Source organism: Penicillium malachiteum, assembly GCF_028827825.1.
Source record: "Penicillium malachiteum strain IBT 17515 chromosome Unknown utg000001l:1.0-8184562.0:1.0-8186909.0, whole genome shotgun sequence".
NCBI lineage: Eukaryota > Fungi > Ascomycota > Eurotiomycetes > Eurotiales > Aspergillaceae > Penicillium > Penicillium malachiteum.
Window position 1 is genome coordinate 1,058,700 of NW_026643094.1, and position 22,297 is coordinate 1,080,996.

General features: G+C 45.8%; 14 protein-coding genes across 14 annotated transcripts; 9 read left to right on the plus strand and 5 right to left on the minus strand.

Annotated features, from left to right (window-relative positions):
• Window positions 1-632: 632 nt before the first annotated feature.
• Window positions 633-2,759, minus strand: yvc1 (putative potassium ion channel Yvc1; the record flags this gene model as incomplete). Its single annotated transcript, XM_057083833.1, has 5 exons — window positions 633-1,039; window positions 1,107-1,247; window positions 1,304-2,238; window positions 2,303-2,630; window positions 2,684-2,759. The coding sequence occupies 5 exons, from the start codon at window positions 2,757-2,759 to the stop codon at window positions 633-635; spliced, it is 1,887 nt and encodes a 628-aa protein (XP_056949982.1).
• A 727-nt stretch (window positions 2,760-3,486) lies between these two features.
• Window positions 3,487-4,608, minus strand: N7483_000396 (translation initiation factor eIF2 subunit alpha; the record flags this gene model as incomplete). Its single annotated transcript, XM_057083834.1, has 4 exons — window positions 3,487-3,964; window positions 4,033-4,240; window positions 4,299-4,461; window positions 4,531-4,608. The coding sequence occupies 4 exons, from the start codon at window positions 4,606-4,608 to the stop codon at window positions 3,487-3,489; spliced, it is 927 nt and encodes a 308-aa protein (XP_056949983.1).
• Window positions 4,609-5,299: 691 nt separating this feature from the next.
• Window positions 5,300-7,768, plus strand: N7483_000397 (SulP family inorganic anion transporter; the record flags this gene model as incomplete). The annotated part of the gene is made up of 4 exons (XM_057083835.1): window positions 5,300-5,745; window positions 5,825-6,454; window positions 6,505-7,024; window positions 7,079-7,768. 4 exons carry the CDS (start codon window positions 5,300-5,302, stop codon window positions 7,766-7,768), a joined length of 2,286 nt encoding a protein of 761 aa, XP_056949984.1.
• A 590-nt stretch (window positions 7,769-8,358) lies between these two features.
• On the minus strand, window positions 8,359-9,420 carry N7483_000398 (uncharacterized protein; the record flags this gene model as incomplete). The annotated part of the gene is made up of 1 exon (XM_057083836.1): window positions 8,359-9,420. The coding sequence occupies one exon, from the start codon at window positions 9,418-9,420 to the stop codon at window positions 8,359-8,361; it is 1,062 nt and encodes a 353-aa protein (XP_056949985.1).
• Window positions 9,421-9,721: 301 nt separating this feature from the next.
• Window positions 9,722-10,108, minus strand: N7483_000399 (uncharacterized protein; the record flags this gene model as incomplete). The annotated part of the gene is made up of 1 exon (XM_057083837.1): window positions 9,722-10,108. The coding sequence occupies one exon, from the start codon at window positions 10,106-10,108 to the stop codon at window positions 9,722-9,724; it is 387 nt and encodes a 128-aa protein (XP_056949986.1).
• Window positions 10,109-12,249: 2,141 nt separating this feature from the next.
• Window positions 12,250-13,128, plus strand: N7483_000400 (serine hydrolase domain-containing protein; the record flags this gene model as incomplete). The annotated part of the gene is made up of 1 exon (XM_057083838.1): window positions 12,250-13,128. The coding sequence occupies one exon, from the start codon at window positions 12,250-12,252 to the stop codon at window positions 13,126-13,128; it is 879 nt and encodes a 292-aa protein (XP_056949987.1).
• A 228-nt stretch (window positions 13,129-13,356) lies between these two features.
• N7483_000401 (uncharacterized protein) lies at window positions 13,357-14,387 on the plus strand (the record flags this gene model as incomplete). The annotated part of the gene is made up of 3 exons (XM_057083839.1): window positions 13,357-13,995; window positions 14,127-14,222; window positions 14,250-14,387. The coding sequence occupies 3 exons, from the start codon at window positions 13,357-13,359 to the stop codon at window positions 14,385-14,387; spliced, it is 873 nt and encodes a 290-aa protein (XP_056949988.1).
• A 163-nt stretch (window positions 14,388-14,550) lies between these two features.
• On the plus strand, window positions 14,551-15,458 carry N7483_000402 (oxidoreductase, short chain dehydrogenase/reductase family superfamily; the record flags this gene model as incomplete). The annotated part of the gene is made up of 3 exons (XM_057083840.1): window positions 14,551-15,154; window positions 15,230-15,326; window positions 15,392-15,458. 3 exons carry the CDS (start codon window positions 14,551-14,553, stop codon window positions 15,456-15,458), a joined length of 768 nt encoding a protein of 255 aa, XP_056949989.1.
• Window positions 15,459-15,502: 44 nt separating this feature from the next.
• Window positions 15,503-16,069, minus strand: N7483_000403 (GNAT family N-acetyltransferase; the record flags this gene model as incomplete). Its single annotated transcript, XM_057083841.1, has 1 exon — window positions 15,503-16,069. The coding sequence occupies one exon, from the start codon at window positions 16,067-16,069 to the stop codon at window positions 15,503-15,505; it is 567 nt and encodes a 188-aa protein (XP_056949990.1).
• An 805-nt stretch (window positions 16,070-16,874) lies between these two features.
• Window positions 16,875-17,651, plus strand: N7483_000404 (ankyrin repeat domain-containing protein; the record flags this gene model as incomplete). Its single annotated transcript, XM_057083842.1, has 1 exon — window positions 16,875-17,651. The coding sequence occupies one exon, from the start codon at window positions 16,875-16,877 to the stop codon at window positions 17,649-17,651; it is 777 nt and encodes a 258-aa protein (XP_056949991.1).
• A 47-nt stretch (window positions 17,652-17,698) lies between these two features.
• N7483_000405 (uncharacterized protein) lies at window positions 17,699-18,499 on the plus strand (the record flags this gene model as incomplete). Its single annotated transcript, XM_057083843.1, has 1 exon — window positions 17,699-18,499. The coding sequence occupies one exon, from the start codon at window positions 17,699-17,701 to the stop codon at window positions 18,497-18,499; it is 801 nt and encodes a 266-aa protein (XP_056949992.1).
• Window positions 18,500-19,649: 1,150 nt separating this feature from the next.
• N7483_000406 (uncharacterized protein) lies at window positions 19,650-20,378 on the plus strand (the record flags this gene model as incomplete). The annotated part of the gene is made up of 1 exon (XM_057083844.1): window positions 19,650-20,378. The coding sequence occupies one exon, from the start codon at window positions 19,650-19,652 to the stop codon at window positions 20,376-20,378; it is 729 nt and encodes a 242-aa protein (XP_056949993.1).
• A 458-nt stretch (window positions 20,379-20,836) lies between these two features.
• N7483_000407 (uncharacterized protein) lies at window positions 20,837-21,427 on the plus strand (the record flags this gene model as incomplete). The annotated part of the gene is made up of 1 exon (XM_057083845.1): window positions 20,837-21,427. The coding sequence occupies one exon, from the start codon at window positions 20,837-20,839 to the stop codon at window positions 21,425-21,427; it is 591 nt and encodes a 196-aa protein (XP_056949994.1).
• A 393-nt stretch (window positions 21,428-21,820) lies between these two features.
• Window positions 21,821-22,141, plus strand: N7483_000408 (uncharacterized protein; the record flags this gene model as incomplete). Its single annotated transcript, XM_057083846.1, has 1 exon — window positions 21,821-22,141. One exon carries the CDS (start codon window positions 21,821-21,823, stop codon window positions 22,139-22,141), a length of 321 nt encoding a protein of 106 aa, XP_056949995.1.
• Window positions 22,142-22,297: the final 156 nt, after the last annotated feature.

Below are 22,297 nucleotides of genomic sequence, written 5' to 3' on the forward strand. Positions count from 1 at the left end.
TCGGTAGAGCGTGAGACTCTTAATCTCAAGGTTGGGGGTTCGACCCCCCCCGTTCGGCTATTCCTACAAACAAAAACCTGAGAATTCTTTTTTTTCCCTCTCCAAGAATGTAATTGGGATGTTCAAGTTGTTCATCTTCTCTTTTTTTAAGCAAACTTCATCCATAGTTATTAGTATATATGAACACAACATAAATTATGAATCCGACGAATATACGCATGCTCGCGGTTCTTGATTTTTTGTCCGTCAATCAATTCCGAGCCATTGTACAACTTGAAGGTTGACTTCAATTTTATATATTTATGCATGTGTGTGAATACATACATAAGGACCACAGATGGATACCACATGTAGGTATAGTACTAGTAGGTACTACTAACCTTGAAATAACATCATGATCTTAAATAACTTGAAACCTCCCAATGTTCAAACTTCGCGGTCAAAATTGCCAAGCCCGAGGTCGAAGTACATGCATGTGTGCAGCTGAGTTCAAGTTCCAAGGTTGGAATTTTCAAATGCTCCAAAATGGCCAAAAACATAGTAGTAGTAGATGCCAGTGGTAATTCCTCATGGCCAAACCCGACATCGCACTATCATCGATGTATGTATATCCATTGATGGATGGATGATTATTATGTGAGTCCGTCAACTACCACTGCGCCTCTCTCTCGACTCAAACCTTTCACCAATTCCGTCAATGCTGCCACCTGTTCTCGAAGTTGACGGACCTCAAGAGTGCAGCTATCAACCTTGATGTCAGGAGTAGTTTGCTTAACCTCTTCCTTCCAGGTCTCATCCAACTCATAATCCACTTCTTCGGCCACTAATTCCCACTCCTGCTGATCTTCCTCATCCTCCTCTCCATGTCGACGATTCCACCGGACCTGCTCAGCTTGGCGGGTTTCGATCCAGGCAGTTACGAGAAGAAGAGGTGAGTAGATGAAGCCCATAACAATGTCATTGAGCTTGGCATAGTGCTTGCGTGAGAGCCACCATTCAAATGGAGCGCTCACAAACAGAATTTCAACCAGATTGAAAGCTGGATTCCAGGTTAGATCGAATTTCCTCATGGGTACGACGTGGCATAGAAGGAAACTATAACTTACGTGGAATGAAGACATTCTCGTCGGGGGCACGGACGAATTGCATAGTCTTCTGAGCAAATATGGCCATGTATTCGTCCGTAGCATTGCCAGAAATATCCTCATAAGCACTATTGTATAGAGCGATGAGAATATTCAGAAGAACTTTGATGGATTAGTACTCAAATCTCCGGGAACAGGAGCAATATGGGATCACATACCAATCATGACAACGAAATTAAACACATAATAGAGGATGATTCCGAATGGAAATGCGAAATCCTGGAAAATCTCAAATTCAGGGCTCTGCATCACGCTGTTTGCCATACCCTGAATGATGAGCCGAGTGACGGGTATATCGTCATCCACCTGGGCCATGCCAATGAAAGCCTGGAAGAAACCGACCAGAACTACAAAAAGCAGAGCGAAAAAGATCAAACTCTCTTTCATCATCACGCGAAGAACCACGAACATTGCGCCAAAAAACTTAAACGAGTCCAAATAGAGCATCATTCGCATCCAGAACATAGGACCTGCAAACGCTAGGAAGTTGTAGCTCAATCCGTTGAAGAGTTCGCGCCGCGAGTCATGATCCGAAGCCGAATGAGCAAGTGCAACAACACGCAAGATGAAAGAAATGGCAAGTAGCCCATAGAGGGTAGAGTTGAAGGCATTCCAGAACTCCAGATAGTTCCAACCCACTTTCCAAAACTTGATTGCCTCGTCGCAGATGAATGCAAGAGTCATACCATACAGAACACCTTCAGCCACGTCAATATCACCCGTAGGATTGACGGTATTGATAACCGCGGTATAAATCGCAAGGTAAATCAGAGAAAATACTATCTGGCAAACATTTTGGTAGAGAGGTGTTCGCATCCGATCTGGGTGAAAATGAGCCCAATAACCAGTATCAGACTTCCCTTCATATTCGACGAAGTTGGTTGGATTGCCTTCTTCTTGGCAAATCCAGCCACACCATAAAAATTGAATACATTTCTGATATCCAGCAGAACCAATGATCCTCAGTGCATGGAGATCCACCGAGCGCTCGATCACATTGGCAGGATCAGTTTCGAAGCCCTCAGAGAAGATAGAATAACGCTTGAGGAGGACGTTCTTAAGAAGATAGTCTTGATCCTTCTCTCCTTCAATGCTGTGTAACAAATTAGTAAGACGTGAAGGTTAAACACATATGTTTCATTACCGCTTGAACTTACATGCGCTTGGCGATAACCTCGCAGGCCACGGCTCGTACTTCGTGGAGGTCCGCATCCCAAAGCTCGACAGAGGCCTGGATCTTGAACCATCTCAAACACACCAGCAGGCAAAAGACAACACATGCCCTATATTCCTCGCCACCAGCTCGACTCGCAGTCTCAATAACAGCCTGGTTGATGATACGGCTGTTTGGGTCAGTCAGCACATTCTCCTCCACCTCACAGCAAACGACGTGTTCAATTTGGTATTTCAACCGTAATGCGACTTTGGTAATCTCTTTGGAGGAATCGGAGGGCTGTGGCTCGTCCGCAATGTATGAGGGCAGGACTATGGCTGGGTTAGCAGCTGGGTTACACGGTCTTTGTTGACTTATGACGTACGCCTGCGACGCTCTACAGTCGAGCGATGACGGGCACGGCGCCGGTCAAATGAAAAGAAATCGGCCCAATGGCCCATTTTGAGGATACTGGAGAATTCCCAGCTTAGAGACAAGACAGTAGGGTTGGTTTTGAAGGTCGGTGAAGGTCGTGGGAAGTGAGATCGTCGGGAAAATGGATCCAAGCGCCATCCGAGTCCCCGCTATCGTACCAAGCTATCTATCAAGGGAACCCCGACTTGCGCGCCATTCAACCGGCGATGATAGTTAGCAATCTCGAAATTTGTTGGTCTAAACCCTGACATTTCCACGTATTAGTGTTAGACGATAAGCACTGGCATACAAGAAAAAGAAATCTAAGCCATTCTGCGAAACATATCTACTAGGAACGTGCTACTAGTATTGAGGAGGAACCGGGGGAGCTCTAAAAGCATCATTGGCATTGAACATCTCGGTGGCATCATACCATATATACATCAGAATTTGCACCTCGCGCGAACCGAACATGCAGATAGAATGACGGAGCGGGAGGACTTTGCCAAATGGCACATTGCACCTGCTTGTGGATAGAACACCCTCCGGACTCGAGGTGCAGGCAACTGTCCCTGGCGGAAAGGCAATTTCTGACTGTAATCATGCCTAGTAGCACAGAGCCATCAAGCCTTTTTCTTTTCTCATAGATCGTGTAGAATGTGCGTGAATTTTTCTCTATCCATTTTTGCCATATTCTCCCTCCTCATTTGCCTCTTGCACAAGTCGACAACGCCGATGTACGCCAGGCCATGATTCCAAATTAGATTGCGTCCTTTACTCGGGAACACCGTCGTCACTCTCCGAACCGCTCTCATCGCCGCTAACTTCCTGGTTCTCCCGCTCGCGCTTCTCCATGAGCTCTTGCAGAATGGCATCATCGTGCTCAGTAACGGCCTTGGGCGCCATCTTCACGGTGCAGTTACCACCAGCAGCCTTGATGGCGACCTCGATTCTTTGGATAGCAGCCTCCAATTGCTGGATACCCAGGGTCTTGTCCAGGCACTGGCTAGTCAGGACGTAAAGGGGAGGGGCCACAAGCTTGACCTTGATCTGGTTCTCGGGGGTGTTCTCGGCCTCGGCGGTGCGCAGGGCGGTCTTGACGGCACCGATACCTTCGTAGCTGAAGCAGGTAACCTCAATATCGGCACGGACCTTGGTAGGGGCGGGGGTGAGCTTCTTGCTGATGTATTGCTGCAGCTCCTTCTTCACAGGCTCGCTGGGGAACTCAATCTCGTTCCACACCTCGGGGTTACTATCAAAGACAAGTCAGTGGTGAGCACGGTCTCAATTTTGGCGAAGACAGTTATATAAGGCACGTACGAGATGGCGATCTTGAATGCATCGTGGGAGTGACCGTATTTCTTGTCCAGGGGCCAGGCGATCTTTTGGTATAGCTCCTCGAGAGGAACCTGGGTAGCCTCTGCGACATGGCGAAGGATAGAGTGCACGGCCTTGCTCTTGTTGTAACGCTCCTCACACTTGACGACATCCTCGGGGGAAACACGACGCTTGGACAAATCGATGTAACCTACACCACCATATGAGTCAGTCGGCAGGTCTCTGAAGTGAACTCAAGGGTTTCTTACCCTTCTCCTTGTCAACACGCAGCACAATGACAACCTCGTTGCGCCCAATACGGATGAGCTTTTGGATAGAACGAATACGTCTTCGGGACAGTTCAGAGAGCAGAATCATGCCGTCGATGTTGTCATACTCGAGCAGCTTAACGTATGCGCCCATCTCGGCGATCTATCAAATCCGGAGGAAAACCAATAAGCATTCCTGAGCAGCAAGAAAAATGCGATTTTCAATTCCTACCTGCTTGACATTGACCATGACATAGCTGTCCACCTCAGGGTACTTGTCCTCGTAAAAACGGCAATTTGTTAAAGACATCTTGGCGGGGTTGCGCTGTGATTTTCAACGACGAAATTCGGGGGAAAAAGAGGACTGATGAGACGGCAGTCCAAGAGGCAGAATTAAACTCGATTCCTGAATCAAGTTTCCGAGTAGATCAAGAGGATCGAGGGGGAGAGAGACTGAAAGGGTCGTTGGACGGAAGCACAATCGCTTCAAATCACTATTGTGGCGGGCTCAAAACCCACATTGGTCACATGACTCTCCGACTTTCTCAATCCGCACACGTGACTCACCGCCCCGGCTCCGCGGCATATCCGTTTGTCACTTGATGATCTCTATGTGTACATATGCCGACTCCACTAGTCCTATCTTAGTCCCGTCTGGAGGTGGCACAGACGAATCAACGGCCACATTTGATCGCATGCTTGTTCATGTTGGTTAGGCTGTATTTCCACTCGCTATAACATTTTGGCCCAGCAACTCCTACTGGCTAGATCTGCATGAAGAGGAGCCGGTAGCTCGAGGTCCCCGCTTATCAGTCCCTAGCGGACACCGCCCTTGCTAGCCAGCCACGACAATCTTATAATTACTTTTTTTTCTTACTGTGGTTCTTCTCCTTCCCCAATAGTCCGTTGTCTATTCCTCTTCTGCCCATTTATACGGATGGGGCTTACAATTGTATTTCATATTTGGAATTAGCGCGTGGTCCAATCTTCAAGCACACTCTATGTCCGACTCTAGCCCGCTGATCGGCGAAGATGCCGACGACGCCCGCAACTTGCGGGATCGCTTAGCTGATATTTTCCGCTCAAGGCCTTTTTCTCAAACCGAGCCCGATGAGGCCGGGGTACGATCTGCACGAGGCTTGGGAATCACGAGTGAACCCGATGCGAGAACCCGACTACTGGAGTCGTACGACCGTTCGGACCCTGCCTGTGGCGACAGACGCTGCAGCCATGGGACTTTCTCGCCGCATGTTGAAAGCACTGAAGGAGTCTCGTATTTGGGTTCATCAAATAGACACTCTGCAGCGAATGGGGTTGGAGAAGCCGGGGAAGCATCTGGTCCTCTTCGTGGAGATGACGAGTTTCCACATTCACGCCAGGACTCAGAATACACACCGCAAATGAAATCCTCTCTTACCGCCTTGTCCATGAACGATTCTAAGAAGCAGTAAGCTCGATTTTTCATATTTGATCTAGAGGCTGTAGCAAGCATCGAAGGGAAACAGGGACTGACAAGCTCTTCATAGGTACATATCTTATTATATTCCTTTTTTCAATTGGATTAGCCAGTACCAATGGTCCTTCTTGCGTGGAGATTTCATAGCAGCATTGACCATCTGCTCAGTCTATATTCCAATGGCATTGTCTATGGCTGCGAATCTTGCTCATGCTCCCCCAGTTAACGGTCTTTATTCGTTTGTGATACACCCTCTTATTTATGCAATTCTTGGAAGTTGTCCACTCCTCGTTTTGGGACCAGAGGCGGCCGGATCTCTCCTTACAGGCGCGATCGTGAAGGCCAGTATCCTGCCTACCGATTCTCCAGAAGACATAACCGTGAAGAGTGCTATGGTGATTGGTATATCGACTGCGATGACAGGTACTATGGTTCTTATCGCTGGGTTGAGCCGATTGGGATTTCTCGATAATATGCTTAGTCGTCCCTTTCTAAGAGGCTTCATCACAGCTATCGGATTTGTGATTTTTGTGGACCAACTTATCCCGGAACTAGGCCTCTCAAGCAAGGCAAGCGAAACCGGTGCTAGCCATGGCACCACAGCTGCCAAGTTGACATTCATCATTAGAAATGCTGGAGATTGTCAGCTACTAACCTCCCTCGTTTCACTTGTGAGCTTCACGAGCATCATGCTTTTCCGGTAGGTGCCCTGAGTTTGTTAATGAAATGCACTTAGCTAATCTTTTCTAGGACGCTGAAAAAGTATTTGACACCCAAATATCCTCAATTAGTATACATTCCTGACCGTTGTCTGGTTGTAATCCTGTCTGCTATTCTGGCATGGCGCCTGGATTGGGAAAACAAAGGACTCGAACTCCTGGGCCACACTGAGATCAGTGCAAGTCAACTGTTCACATTCCAGTGGCCATTCCAAGCCAAGTACATGGAGTATATCCGGACAGCCATGAGCAAAGCTTTCATTATCACTCTCCTTGGATTTTTTGAGTCTTCAGTAGCGGCAAAAGGTCTAGGCGATGTTAAATCCGATGGAATCCAGGGCATGCATATCAGTGCGAACCGTGAGATGGTGGCGCTGGGTGTTGCTAACTTAGTGGGTGGTTGCTTCATGTCCCTCCCAGCCTTTGGAGGATATGGTCGAAGCAAACTCAATGTGCAAACTGGTGCCCGTTCTCCGATGAGTAGTGTTTTCATTAGTATTATCACACTCATTGGTATTCTTGTCCTTTTGCCATACCTCTACTACCTTCCGGTGAGTAATACACACTCTTTTGTTCTCTAGTATCCTACTAACACCTTGCTCCAGAAAGCGGTTCTCTGTTCCATGATCTCTGTGGTAGCATTCTCACTCGTTGAAGAATGTCCCCATGACCTCATTTTCTTCATTCGCCTTCGTGGATGGACAGAACTCATGCTCATGTCCCTAATTTTTGTCGCAACTATTTTCTATTCCCTCGAGCTGGGAATGGCCCTCGGTATCGCTGTTTCCGTCATCATTCTTATTCGCCATGCTACTCAACCTCGCATTCAAATCCTTGGAAAGGTTCCCGGAACCTCTCGCTTCGAGAATGCCGAACTCCGACCGGAAGCCGTTGAGATAATCGAGGGCGCCCTGATTGTCAAAATCCCCGAGCCGTTGACATTCGCCAACACCGGTGACCTGAAGAACCGTCTTCGTCGACTAGAACTTTATGGAACTAGCCGAGCACACCCGTCTCTTCCCCGAATGCGCCCTGCTGAGTATAATAAGAACATCATCTTTGATGTTCATGGCGTCACAAGTATCGATGGCTCTGGCACCCAGGTCCTCTCGGAGATTGTGCGCGCGTACACGGAGGATGGGACCAGGGTTTTCTTCTGCCGACTACCCAATGAGAAGGTGTTCAATATGTTTGAACGCAGTGGCATTGTCGAAGAGTGTGGTGGAATGCCTCATTTTGTGCCAAGCGTCGATGAGGCTCTACGCCTGGCCGAATCAGAGGAACGCTGGGAGTAAACCAAAATTGGAAACCTATGCCAAGGGATCTGTCTTGCCACATGTGCCGATATGTGATGCTTATTTAGACCTGGAGTCTACAATCATACGACATTATGACACCGCTCTGTATGTACTGTCGGGGTCCTACCTTGTTTTGACGTCTGTTTGAAGCGATTAAAATCGATACCATCTTTGTAACGTTCTTTGGAATTTCACTTGTCATTATTCTAAGTGAGACATGAAATAGTGGACATGAACAATATAACCAGCCACTTTGTGGTGGGATGCGATGCCTGATCTACTACTAGCATTTGGCGTAGGGTAATAATCGTGGTTTGCTTTCTCGATTCCCAGATGAGCTGCCACTGGAACTTGAAGCCCCCTCTCTGCAAGAATAAAGCCGTAGTCTTCGCAGTCCCATGAGACGACGGTAAAGGTTCCCCCAACCTATTTTCCATCGTGGGCTGGATAAAGACCGAAATCAATAAGCCACGCATGATAGTAGGCTGTTCCAACTGCCACTCGAAATATCTGTGGACTTTTAGTGGTGATCTTCGATTCTTCAGATTATTTCCTGATTCCGAATTCTTCGACAAAGTCTGATAAGCTCATGTAGCCGTTTGGTGGTCACTAATAACAGCCTTGCCAATGACAGCATGTAGCAGGGCCTCACTCGCACGTAGAGCGGCTTCGTCTTTCCCCATTCGTTCATCCTGACCCTGATTCTCTGATCGAGTAGCACTCACAACGAGTTTCATTCGTCCATCGCCTCCCAACACGAACGCCGCACAGGTAACTTTGGATAAACGAACATGTTGCTTTGCCACTTGATTAGGTGATGAGCCATCCAAATCAAGCTGCATCGCTAGATGGGTCTCCAGATAGGAAGTAAGATTAGGAATCAAGGGGCAGCGTAATTTCTGCTTCAGAGTTCGTTTTGACGTATTTGCTCCATCGTGAATAAATCCAGCTAATGATGATCGTGCAATGCTCACATTCAGTGATTTTAATGCGGGTGCAATTGCCGCTGAGAACGCCAAGGTAAGTTGCAGTTCCCTGATTACTTCTTCGAGAATATCATCAGATGCAGTGCGGTCCGACCCGGTGCGCAGTTCATCAACAAATTTCTCAAGTCCTGAGCAAAGGAATGCTGATGAAAGACGGAGAGGAGCGCAGTACGCGTCGAAATTGGCTGATAGGAAAGAAATGAGGGTTTGACGTAGGGCATTTGGACACTTCGTCAATAATAAAGGAAGGAAGGTCGATCCTGCACGAGAGGGTCGCTGAGAGCTTGAGCTAGACTCTGCGAGTAAAGCGGCTTTGTAGGTGATGTTTTCATATTCCAATGTCACCAGAATGCCTGGGAAAGAGGCGTGTCTATCCGACGCTGATGATGCGTCGCCTGAGGGTGAACTCGTTGAGAAAGACCTCCATGTACATTCTTTAAGGGCGCCTGTCTTGGACAGTGCATCATCATCTGCTGCACTGGCTGTAGCTTGAAGGCCAGCTAAGACATCGCCGGTCAACTGGTCACGTAAGCGTGCGGCGTATGTATTCAAGGCATATTGGTTGTCGAGAAGGGCTTCGCAATCCTTCTTGTGGTGCAAGGGCGAGAGACGGTGTAAAGTCCACGATGTGTTAAATAACTGCCAGGAAGATGCTGGCTCCATGGTGGAAGCTTCAATCTCAAATTCTTCTTAGTGATTTCAATACATTAGGTGAACTTTAGAGTGCCTGAAGCTTTACTGTTATCGATATCGACGCGCCGCATACAAACGCGACAAACATGCCGAATCCCGCTTTCCTATCTTGGCTTAGTGTCATATAAATCAAGTGTAAGAAGTAAATTCGAGATTTGAAAATGAATCAAATATAAGGGCTCAATTGTTCTATTATCATTAAATCAAGAAAAGAAAACACATCAGGAGGTATCGATCCCTAATAACGCCGCAAATGCTCAATCTAAATGCATCACGCAAGCCATCCTCGTGTACGGTGGCAATCCAGACATCCAAAGAGAATAGGAACCCCGTTCCAACTGAAAACCTCCTCAATATTATGGGGATTCGCATTTCTAGCTTCCAATTCAGTCTTCGCAGCATCAAACCACAGATCCCGCACTGAACTATGAACAGGTTGGACGTTATGATCCGAACCTCCCCATACCACGGAGTTCATATGATCTTTTTGATGTGCATTCATGTCATGGTAAAAGTTGTACATGAAATCTTTTCGCTGCATCCGTTGATTACCACCGTCGCCAATTTCTGCCGAGAAGAATTCGACGATGCGTGCGAAGGGGGACAAAGCGAGCAGAGAGCTTATCCAAGAGTCATCTGGTTCGCCTTCCGTTGCCATAGTACGCCGAATATTCGAGACCAGCAGATGCATGCAATGGTGAGTGGCAATCAACGTCGCGGTATTAGTGAAGGGGGGGTTCGCGGAGAATCCGAGTCTGTAACTCTTTGTACATCGCTCGGCGTGTATCCAGGGGAACTGGAGCCGATAAATTCCCAGATTCGAAGTCTCGAAGGAGTATGTTGGTATGCTCACGTCGGGCAGATGCGTATGTTTCGAGATAGTACAGTGTGTAATACCTATGGTCGCTAATCAGTATACTACCTATGATGATTATAATTCTTGTATAAAGACCTACATTATAGGCGCAAGATAGAACCACATTCTTTCTTTCGCTCGTTTCAGTAACGCATTCCGATGTGTCTTGTTCATATCACCCGGATAGCATTGCTCTCCTTGTGAATACCGATTCATCACACTGTCTGCGAGGTAATAGCATAGTCTTGAGCAAAGTCGTTGTCTTTGCCGCAAACTGTACAAGTACCTAAACGTATACAAGTGACCGCCTCGGGCGCTCTTGGACGGCGGGAACAAGTCGGACAAGAGTACCACATCGTCTTCGGGATTTCGTGTATAGGTGCGATCATTGTCTATTGGCGAAGGCAGAGTGCCATGTCGACGCTGACGAAGGTAGTTTCTCACAATCTCGTGTTCTTGAGAGCTCAAAACTTGATTGAAGGACTTGCAGACAAGCTTAAGAGGGAGGAAATCGCCGGTCCCGCAATGGGCGAAGATTAAGATTTGGATCTCAACGGGGAGGCCCCACGGCGGCAGAGGATTGGCGACATCTAGACTATAAAAAGGCGAGGGGAAGGAGGAAAAGTCAGTGAAAAATAGCTGGAGGTTCTTAGTGGCAGACAAGCTCACCCAATAGTGGATGACGATCCAAAGATGTTGCGCTCGGATTGATCCTTGATGCCAACCTTTCTGCTCTTTTGGATCGCCGCCCGGAACTTTTGAATCGATGGCAAGATTTTGGAGAAGCCAGTCATCCTGGGGCTCAAGACCACATGGACCGACCAGCTCCAGGAGGCCACATGGAGAAACAAAGAACAAGTTGTATTTCCAAGGTTGCCTCGAACAGCGGGCGTCAACAGATTTGACTAAGCACGGAAAATATTGCCAAGCCCTATGGTTCCTGCCTAGATCGTCTTGGTGGAGACATGACGTTCTATTAGTTTAACATTGGGAGCCTTTTGAAATAGACAGCTCAAACAGACAAATATCTACTCCGTATGTATTTACCTAGGCATTTCCCATCGCCGGGTGAGAAGTTTATTCTACGGCAAACGCATGTTTTTACTTTCTTCCAATTCTAAAGAGTACATACTGCCCCCCGCCGGTTAGTCTCACTGGTTGCCTAACCCCCCTATATCCATCTATAAGTAGATACATGAAACGACTACCTCGGCACCTACTGTTATACTAGAGTGAATTTGGAAATTACTCCCTATATATACCAACCTTGGTGACGTTTATTCACGTATAATGGCTTGCAGACTAAGCCTATGTGAGGGCACAAAGAGTCCGAGGTCTATGTATAGGTAGTAAATGGAGTCCATTCAACAAGGCTCAAAATTCAACTTGAAACAGTTGCTGAGAGATTGGGGAATTTTACGACTAGGCTGTGAAGATTTTCATAATCCAAAAGAGCTCTCATGTACCTACTAAGTAATCTAATGGATCCTCAATTATCAGCACTCTCTAACACTTCCCTAGTACATAGGTCTACAATTAAATTCAGTTTTAAGTGAACGCAATCTGTTTTCCTGAATCAATCCAGGATTTCAAGTTCAGATCATATTCAAATCTTGAAACTCGAGATGACCTTGACCGTGGCCATAGGTTGGGCATCTTATAGTAAATACCGGGATCGTGAGATATTGAGTCAAATAATGTTAGGTTCCAAGTGCTGCGCCCTTACCACCGTATCTGCCCAGGTGCTACATAGATCTTCCCCTCTCCAAGCTCTTTCCTTTCAATTTCTGCTCGCCACATTCAAGTTCATTGTGAACTCTTTTCTGCCTTGAATGTATCCTGAGATAGCAAGCTATTACAGATTATTCATATTCCAATTTACAAACTGTGGAAGGCTCCGTTATGAAGCCTGAAAGAGATACTTCAACTCAAGACCAGCCTGAATGGGCTGCGGCAGATGCCCAGTAATATCCGAGTCTCTCGATTCCACTGTGATCCATAATTTTACTGACACGTCACACCAAAACAGACTTCGTGCTATTGTGCCTGATATCCAGTCTATCTTGAGAATCTTTGAGGCGCCATCGTTTTCAATCAGTGTCATGTACCACGGTCAGGTCATCCAAACGGCAGGTTTTGGATATGCCGATGTGGAAAATCGCAGAGTGCCTGATGAGGATACAATCTATACCATCGCTTCATGCACCAAAGGAATTACAGGCACTGCCTTCGGCATCTTGGAACAGCAAAACAAGCTCAAACTGGACGATTTGGTGTCAAAACATTTGCCTGGTTTCAATACTGTCAACAGTCCAGCTGTTAGTCGGAAGATGAGAATTAAAGATATGCTCTCGCACTGTTCGGGTTTATCTCCATTACCTTATGAGGTCATTTGTAGAAATGGGTCTGTTTTTGTCCAGCATGATGATCTGGTTCAAATTTGTAACCATCTGCCGCGACAAGCTGAGTTCCGTTCTGAGTGGAAGTACAACAACTGGATGTTTGCGCTTGCTGGCCTCATTATCACACAAGAGTCAGGTACATCATTTGGTGAACTTATTCGACAAGAGATATTTGACTCGCTGAATATGAGGTGGACCTCCTGCTTTAATCCTGAAGGAGATGACAACTATGCAAGACCATATCTCATCTATGATGAGAGAAAATTCGAGGCTGTCTCTTTGCCTACGCTTGTCGATGAGCGGGCTTTCGATAGCTCTGGCTCTGTTCGCTCTTGTGTCCGGGATGTTCTTCTCTGGACTAAGGCTTTGATGGCTGCATGGAAGGCATTTCATCAAATTGCATCTGGCAGTGATGATTAGAATATAACCCAACAGGCCGGCCTTATTTCGTGGCTGAAGACGCGGTTCAAATGTCAGCTTCGTAGGAATCCCGATTCTACTCACGATTCAACTTCCAATCATGCTTCAATCCTAAAAGAATTATTTGAGGCACTGAAGGTAGTGCAGGCTCCTCAATTCGCCCTCGCTTCAGATCTCAATCAATCGTATGGCCTAGGATTGTTTACCTTTCAGCTACCCACTTCAGAAATGAACACGGTGACCAATGCGGATGTAATCATAAACCTCTACCGCATTGGAGAGAAGTCCGTACCGATATCCGTTGTTGATCATACCGGAGAGCTTGCAGGATACCTTTTTGCATACTGGACATTTCCAGAAGAAGAAAGTTCCGTCGTGGTGCTTTGTAACTCATTCCAACTGAATGGAGACCCGACAAATATAGTGGCACAAGCTATCACTCAAGCGCTGTTTGATCTGCAGCCAAAAGTTGATTTCATCGCAATCGCAAAAGATGTTGTCAAAAATGCGAAGGCACGCTGGAATAATGTGGCTACCGCATGGATTTCAAATCGGATTTCTGGCACTCAGCCAAAAGACACGATTACCTACAACGGTATATTCGAGAACGAAGGACTTGCAATGAGGCTATCAATCACTTCTCTTCCTGGGCATAGGGTTGATCCTCTGAACTCGAAGAAGCTGCAGCTGCGTATCAACAACTGTCATAAGCAAACATTTAATCTATACCACTACCATCACGACGCATGGACCATTCTACCAAAAGATCGTGATGAGTGTATTCGCAATGGTTATTCTGGTCATCTTTATGATTGGAATGCGTTCATCATCAACTTCAAAGATTTTAAGGATGGTCATTTCGGGTCTGTGAGTTGGAGATTGGACCCAGATGTAGGGGTCGAAGCCCAATGTTTTCAGAAGCAATATCGATAACCAAATTCTCCAAGTCGTCTTCCTTTCTCAGAGTTTGAACCAATTAAATTTGGCTGTCGTTACAGAATACCACTGTCTTTTATATGGACCTCCAGACTCTGAAAGCTAGGTCCTGGAGACATAGTAATAATTCAGTCAACTCCAAAGCAAAATTGAAAATGGTATGTCTGACAAATTCTAGACTATAGCAGACTCACTCACCTCCATCAGAAGCCAATATTTTCTCCTCATTTTACTGTGAAAAGTATCTCAAGTGTGCTGGGCTAAATGAAGAAAGAGACGATAAGGAGTTGCAATACAGAGGACTACCTTCCAAGGTTGTCTAGATAGACCTATGCACTCGACATCCCTTGTTACAATTACGTCATTCACCTCTTGCGTCAGATACTTGATATTTGCAAATAATTTATCGAAAACTTTCTGAATTTCAGCAAACTTCAGCGCCAATATTGAGCTCCTCGAAAAAAATAAATCCAAAATTGGAACATAATGCGCAGCAATACCCTTGTGATCGGAGCAACGAAGGGTCTAGGAGCCTGTCTCCGAGATCTATACTCAAAAGACTCCACCAAGCGCGTCTTCGCGACCACAAGAACGGAATCCGTCCCAAAATCAGAGTCAGCGATCACTTGGTTGACAAATGTTGATCTAACTCATCCTGAAGTAGGCCAAAAGTTAGTCTCGCAGATTCCGGCCTCAACAGTGTTCTCAACAGCGATACTTTCAGCTGGATATTTTGGCTTTGAATCCTTCGATGATCCAGACTGGGAGAAAGAGGTTAAAATGTACACTACTTCGGCTATCGCGCCAGTCTTTCTTGTGCATCACCTTGTCAAAGCTGGCCTCCTGAGCGAAGGGAGTAAGGTCATTATCGTCAGTAGTGAGAGCGGCAGTATCACTCTCCGGCATGAGAAAGAGGGTGGAGGAAATTATGGTCATCATGCGAGCAAGGCTGCATCAAACATGGTGGGCAAATTGCTCAGCTTGGACCTGAAGCCTAAAGGGATTGCTGTTGGCTTGGTCCATCCTGGCTTTATGCGGACTGAAATGACTAAAGGAGTTGGATTTGACAAGTTTTGGGATGTTGGTGGTGGTAAGTGGGCTATTTCTTGACTTGAATATAGCAAGCTCTTTGAATATTCGGCTAACGTCGGAGTCTATCTCTTAGCTGTGACTCCTGATGAAGCAGCTCAGTCACTTGCATCATTCATTGAGGAATTTGACATGAGCAAAACTGGAGAATACTGGGCCCCAAGAGGACCAGGGTGAGTGGAATTGGGTCTATGGATCTGTGATTGTTACATCACTGCTAATCACTATTGTTGTACAGGGATATTGGCACTGCAGAGAGTGTCCTTGGTAAAGACTTGCCAACCCCATTGCAGCTCCCGTGGTAGGTGAGGAGATTATGAGGGAGACTCAGCTCGATACTTGTGAAATCTCAGTCAACCTTCGCATTTGGTCGCGCACAAAGAAAGTTGAGCCCATGTGGAAAATCCGGTCTTTCCTCGTGTCCAAGTACTCTCATGTCAAAAACATTTGTATACATCTCCTCTGTGCGCGGGTCCCCTGTGAACAGCATTATGCGGCGCAGGTAAGGCATATTCTCTTTGGAGAATATTTCCGCGACACAGTCAATGAGCCATGTTCCCAGGCCTTTCCCTTGGTACTGAGGAAGAACATAAACGTCCGAAAGATATGCAAAAGAGACACCATCTGTCATCATGCGCGCCAAGCCAATTTGCTCTGTATTTTTTGTAGATGAAGGTGCAGTGTTGCCTTGCGACTGGGTCCTTTTGTAAACACCGAAGCTCATAGAGCCGTAAAGCATTTGTCGTAGAGCATCATCCGGAATAGAGGCATTGGCCCAATATATGAAATCACTTGCGAATGCCTCTTTGACTGCTTCCACAGAAAGTAATGCTGGATCATTCGATACGAAGAATTCCTTGTTGTCTCGTGACCATGTGCGCGGGGTAATCCAGGAAGCTGGCTGAGTGAAGGCCATAGTGATGAGTCTTGCTAGTTGAGAGATTGCTTGGAATACGATGGAGAATCCACTCAAACTAGTCAACTTATTCCTCTGTGTATTTGAAATCTATGGGAGATAAACAGATGTGATGGAAAACTCGTATGTATTGAGACTCTGAGAGACAATTCAAATGTTTTGACCCCCAAACTTCCAAGGTTAAAACATTTGAAGTGAATGAGTCATTTCAAGCACCCGCATCAGTTCAAGTCTCCAAGGTTAGCCGATATTAGATCCTATACTGAGATATTTCAGTAATTTAAATTCTGTCAGTTTTAAAATTTGAGATTTAATTTTGTCTGGCCACTATCGGCCGCCGTAACTAGGAGCCAACCATTGAGGCAGCTTGCTATCGCTGTGGCGCGGGCATATGGCTGACATCAGTGAGCCACTGCATCCTTGATCACAACCTTGGAATGATGCAGTTAGCGATAGCTTCGACGTGGAGCTCAGAAACAAAATAATGCCTACTTTTCTCTGTTCTCCGTATAAATACCCTAAAGATGTTCATGCCGCCTACTAACGATTGGCTCTCAGAGACGCCTTGCGACTGAGCTGAAGCTGGCCCATTAAGTGGAGAGACAGACACACGCCGCACGGACAGATCAGGCTAGATCTCATTATTGAGGGGTCTTGTCGAGGTTTGGTGTCCGAATCAAGTTCCATATGTCAATTTCCAAGGTTAGCCCCAATTATCACCACTTTCAATGACACTGATAACCTCGATATTCAAACATCCTTTTCTTGATTCATATGGGCAGTACTAATTCCTGAGATCTGGAACATGCCTGAAATTTCAAACCAGGCATTGTTTGACGCCATTGATGCAAATGATCTTAGGAGGGTTCAACAAGCTTTGGCAGATGGAATCAATGCAAATGCCCAAGACGGAGATAGAAACACAGCTCTCATGGAGGCGGCCAGAATCGCTACCGAGAAAAACGATCTAAAAATAATGGAGGTGCTACTCGAAAATGGAGCCGACCCAAATCTTGAGTCAGGACGTTCTGGTGCACCAATACACCATGCGGCATACTACAATGCAAGCACAGATCTGCTACAGCTACAGCTGAAAAAAGGGGCCAATGTGAATCTGCAGAAACAATTCAATTCATCGACGCCCCTTTCCAAGGCTGTCGAGGGCAGGAATTTTGAAGTAACACGACTTTTGCTGGAACATGGCGCCGACCCTAATCTCGAAGTTGAACATGATGGTGCCACCCTCCACATTGCATCATACCGTGGTTGCGGCGATGAGATCATAAATTTGCTGCTGGCAAACAAAGCAAATATCAATATGAAGAGGTCCAGCGATGGAGTTACACCTCTTTATGAGGCAGCAAGAGGTAGAGAACTCAAAATCGCCAAGAAGTTGCTCAAAGAAGACTCGGATCTAAGAATCGCCAATAATGAGAGAGAAAAATTTCTGCACCATGCTGTTAGATATAGGACATTGGAGTTTCTGGATCTATTCAAATGGAGAAATGAGTGTCCAATTGACGTCAATTCGATGACAAGCGATAACGAAACACCATTGATGTTTGCGGCAAAAGCTGGGTGATATCCTGTGTGGAATGGCTTTTTCAGCAGAATGCCAATTTCGACATCATGAACAAAGGTCAAACGACAGCCTTTCTGATGTTTGCATCAAACGGGAATGTTGAAGTTGCAAAACTCTTGCTCGATAGATCGCCAAATGCCATATATGCGATCGATAGCGAGGGCCGCGGGGCATTTCACCATGCGGCTTCTTGGGGGCACTCAAATTTCATAGAGTGGCTCCATAATATCCGTGAAGCTCCTGATGTTGACCTAAACCAAAGAAAAGCCCTGGATCCAAACAGGACTGATATCTACGGAATGACTTTCATCCACTGGGCCATCGATTATTACGAGCCATTAATAATCGAATGTTGCTTGAGGTTCTGCAAGTCAACCATCGTTGATGAAGTTGATCACCTGGAAAACACGCCATTGCATATTGCACTCGACAAATTGAGTGACCAAGTTGAGATTCAATCGATTCTAATGAAAAACATGTCTCTGAGAGCCAGGTGCAGAAGGAATAACGAGAGCGAGTCTATCTTGTCCCTTGCGGTTGAGAATGTGATTCGAGAACGTTCGAGCGAAAGTTCGAGTGAAGATTCGAGTGAAGGTTCGACTGAGGATCCTTGCAGTAAATTCCTCTTAGATCTCTTTAGGCGCCCTGTGGATGTTGAGGATAGTCAATTGGAATCCTGGCCAGAAATTATTCGCACTGACCCTGGTCATGTCACGTATATTGCAAAGAAGTTGGAGGTCCTATTTCTAGATTCAGGTCTACCCGAGACCATCATTTTCTGGGCTGCCAGGAATGGCGCAGAAGACCTAGTGAATAATGGCCTTACTAAATTGACCGATTCGGATTAAAGGAAAAGAGTCATCTCAGAGACTCTTTACTGGGCCTCTGCAAGTGAGCAGAAAGAAATTGTTGCTAACATCACAGCGGCCTATCGGGACGAAGTTCGATGTGAAACAAAGACCATAGAAGCTGTTCGGGCTGCTGCTTTTGCTGGCTACGAGTCTATTGTTCAATATTTGCTTTGCTGTATCAGGATCGATGAGCATGTACCCATAAAAAAAGCTCCGACTGGGCTTTTTTGGGCAGTAACATGGAAGAGCGAACATGCGAGAGATGTGGTTCGACGCTTGCTTATGAATGGTGCAAGCCTAAATTCGATTGCAGACAACGGTCAAACTATTCTTCAATGGGCAATGGATTATCACAATGAAATTTCAAAAAATGATGGCAACAAAACTTATGACATGCTGGGTCTTCTTGAATGTCCAATTCGAGTACCTCCGCGTCCGAAAGCGCCTCAAAAGCCAAAAATCAAAAATCAGCAAGATAATGCAGCCAGCAAGCATATATGCACTATCTCTGACTTCTATTGCCAGGATGAGGCCTTCTATACCTTGCAAAGAAGAAGCAAATGCTATGAGGTCATCTATACAGAAGGAGTTGCGAAGAAAATGAAAGATTCATGGAATGAGTGGTTCCCAACGGATGATTCGAGAATGCCTGACTTTAGGTGAGTTCATCTGCCTGTGAATGATGTGAGTTTTTTCCCTCTTGGGGAGAATTTCAGTGATACCCGCTAAAATACTATTCCTCATCAGTGGGACTTGGCTCAAGATCTAATTGATTCGATCTACTTTGAAATGACTGCGGGCTCGTCTGATATTGAATATACACGCTGCAAGACTTTTGTTCAAGGAACTCAAAAGGAGCATACTGGGTCACCGCAGTCAAGCTTCATGTATCCTGCATTTCACGTAAGCGAAAGAAACGAATTTTGTAAAAATTTCCAGGACTAATACGACAACAGTTTCAAACAAGAGATCATGGCTCGGGGCAGAGCTCTACGGTGATTCAGTATCTTGATAAGATAGCAAAACTACGGGACAAGAAAGCGAATGAAGACCAGGAGAAAGACAAGCATAAGAGCAATGCAAGAGATGATAAAATGGCGAAAACTACGAAAAGGGATGCTGGAGTATCAATCCAAAAGAAGAACCCATGCCTGGTAGCGATGATAGCAAGACTGTCAAGAAAACCACGACATTTGAAGGAGGAGCGAGCCACGAAAAGACGGAAGACCACATGCCTCTCAGTCCTACTGCAGGAGGGAACGAGGATGCAGAGCATAGAGACCCACCTTTGGTCGATACCTCTATCAAAAAGGAGAGCAGGTCGAACGCTCCAGGGGTTGATGAGCCTGGCGAACGTGAAAACCTTGGTGAAAACGAACTGGATCCAGAGGATAAGAAATTTCCACCTCGAGGGAATGGGCAATTCAAATCAGCGCTTAGTTCTCCTTCAGTAGATGGGACTAGTGGTGTTTTAACTAGGCAAGGTGAACTCGACACACGCCGAGAACAGAATGAACAACAGGCTTTCCAGAAAGTTGCAGAGGAAACCAACTTTGATGCCAATCAAACCTCCACATATCTTGAAAAAAGAGGCTCAGGGGAGCGGAATTCAACGAATTTTCAAGTTTCGCAAGATGATGAAGCAGATGATGCGGCTTCTACATTTGGTGACAACCAATCGATTGTTAGCCGAAGAGGGACAGATTATAATCCTAAGAATTTTGGCAATCGTAGTCTAAAACATCTAAAACATACAGCTATTGATCCCAGCTCATTACTCAACCTAAAGCCCGGTCGTGAACATTCCAAAGTTACCATTGAACAGAAGAAGCAGTTGAAGAAGTGCAAAGTGGCGCTCTATGTGAGAATTCCCTAGTTCGCCGTATAAACTATGAAAAGATGCCATTTCTTACCTTTCAAACTGTGAAGGTGCAAAGAAAGAGAAGACGAGAAATCGCACAGTCTGAATTTGCTACCCGAGCTCGAGGGTTCCAGGAGAATGTGGCGAGTGAAATAGATCCAAAAGATCACACAAAACAGACATACAAAGAGTTGTGTATAGCTGTTGTTTCAATGCTTGAGTCGAAGTTCCCACCTTGCAGCAAACTCAGTCAAGAGATGATTTTTAAGGCCATCCAATGTTCTATACGACATCACCAAGCCTCCGGTCAGAGCTTGGATGCTGAAAGGGCCCACAGGCTATTAAAAAGTCATCTCATTTCGATGAATCAAGGTGGAGAATCCTCTGTCACGACTCATAGATTCGCTTTTTGGCCCAATTTCTGGAAGAGAAAATCTTCTGGCAGTCCCCAGAAGAAAGCATCCACTACTGATATGAATCAGGCGATCGAGTATCTCATGGACGCACTTGCCCTAGCTAACAATAGTCATTCCGAAAGAGACAGCGAGGAAAATTCTCCCTCGATCAATGTTTTGGGTGCAGTTCAGTCTCAAGATTCCGCCAATTCCACCAATCAGACTGATGGCTCTTCTGGCTCGGGGGTTAAAGGAACGGGTGAAGCAGCACAGACCCGACAACGCCGTGAGTCACGTACCTTGGATCAATATTTCTACTCTTCTTTGCCTGATACGGTCAGGCGAGATGCAGATCAAGTGATTGTGCGCTATCAGGCAAAAAAACGCTACTCGCATAAAGAGGATTATGGGAACAGCTCGTCTATGGGGGAAAACGCAGCTTCGCCGCCACCAAACAAGAACAATAAAACGACAAATAATAAGGCTCAGAGCAGCGATAGACAAACAAACGAGCCTCCTAAGTACCCTTTGAACGAAAATTATATGAGATACCAAGAAAAATTCAAACTTTGTATGTTGGATCAACTGTGGTTGTGGGTTCTTGATAACAGTGAGAAGCTTTATCGTGAAGTTGGAAAAATCTTGTATGAAGCTGACATTGTTCCCTAGAAACTATCATTACAAGTTTTCCTCACACCGAGGAGATTGGAGATCAAGACAGGAATCGTCAAAGTTCTCCTTGGCTCTTATCTGTGATCATATTAATCGAGACATGCGCCCACAGATACGAAATGTCTACGACCTTGCAGCATTGATCACTAGTTTTTGTGCGAGCTCAATTGATAGATGCCAAGCACGGATAGGGAATGGAGAAGAAACACTGTTTGATATGTTCGCAGAGTCTATAGGTCTTGTTGTAAGTGAAAGCAGAAATAATTTGCCATGGATTGTTACACCTCGCCACTTCACCCAACCCCAGCATGAAAGCTCAAAGGTTATCGGGGAGTTTGAAGCTAATCTATGTGCCTTCTATACACTTATTCGCAGGCTGATAAGGAAGTCATGCTTTTCAACTCATTCAAGGATCGTCTGGGAGACGTCAGCGATTTGGACCTTGACGACGACATTGAACTCTTAGAAGAGATCAAAGACATTCGAGACAAACTCAATATTCTTGAGCGTATTCTTGATGATAAAGAGGATTTGACACAGAACCTTTTCAAGCTATTTGACATTGAAAAACAAGAAGACGGCACGACTACGAAGACTCTCCAGGACCAGGTTTTACAATATTATCAGCAACGAGCCGGTGTCGGGCTACGCCTGGATAGAATCAAGAAGATGGATGAAGATGCCAAAATTTCGTATGACGCGGTAAGTTGATGCCTGTGAATCTTTTATGATCTTGGATTTCTTACTCAAACCACTATTTTGCAGATCAATTATCTCTTGGATCTGAAGCAAAAACATGCGAACGTCATGGAAGCAAAGGCAGCTCGCGAACAGACACAGGAGACTGCCGACCAAGGGCGAACGATC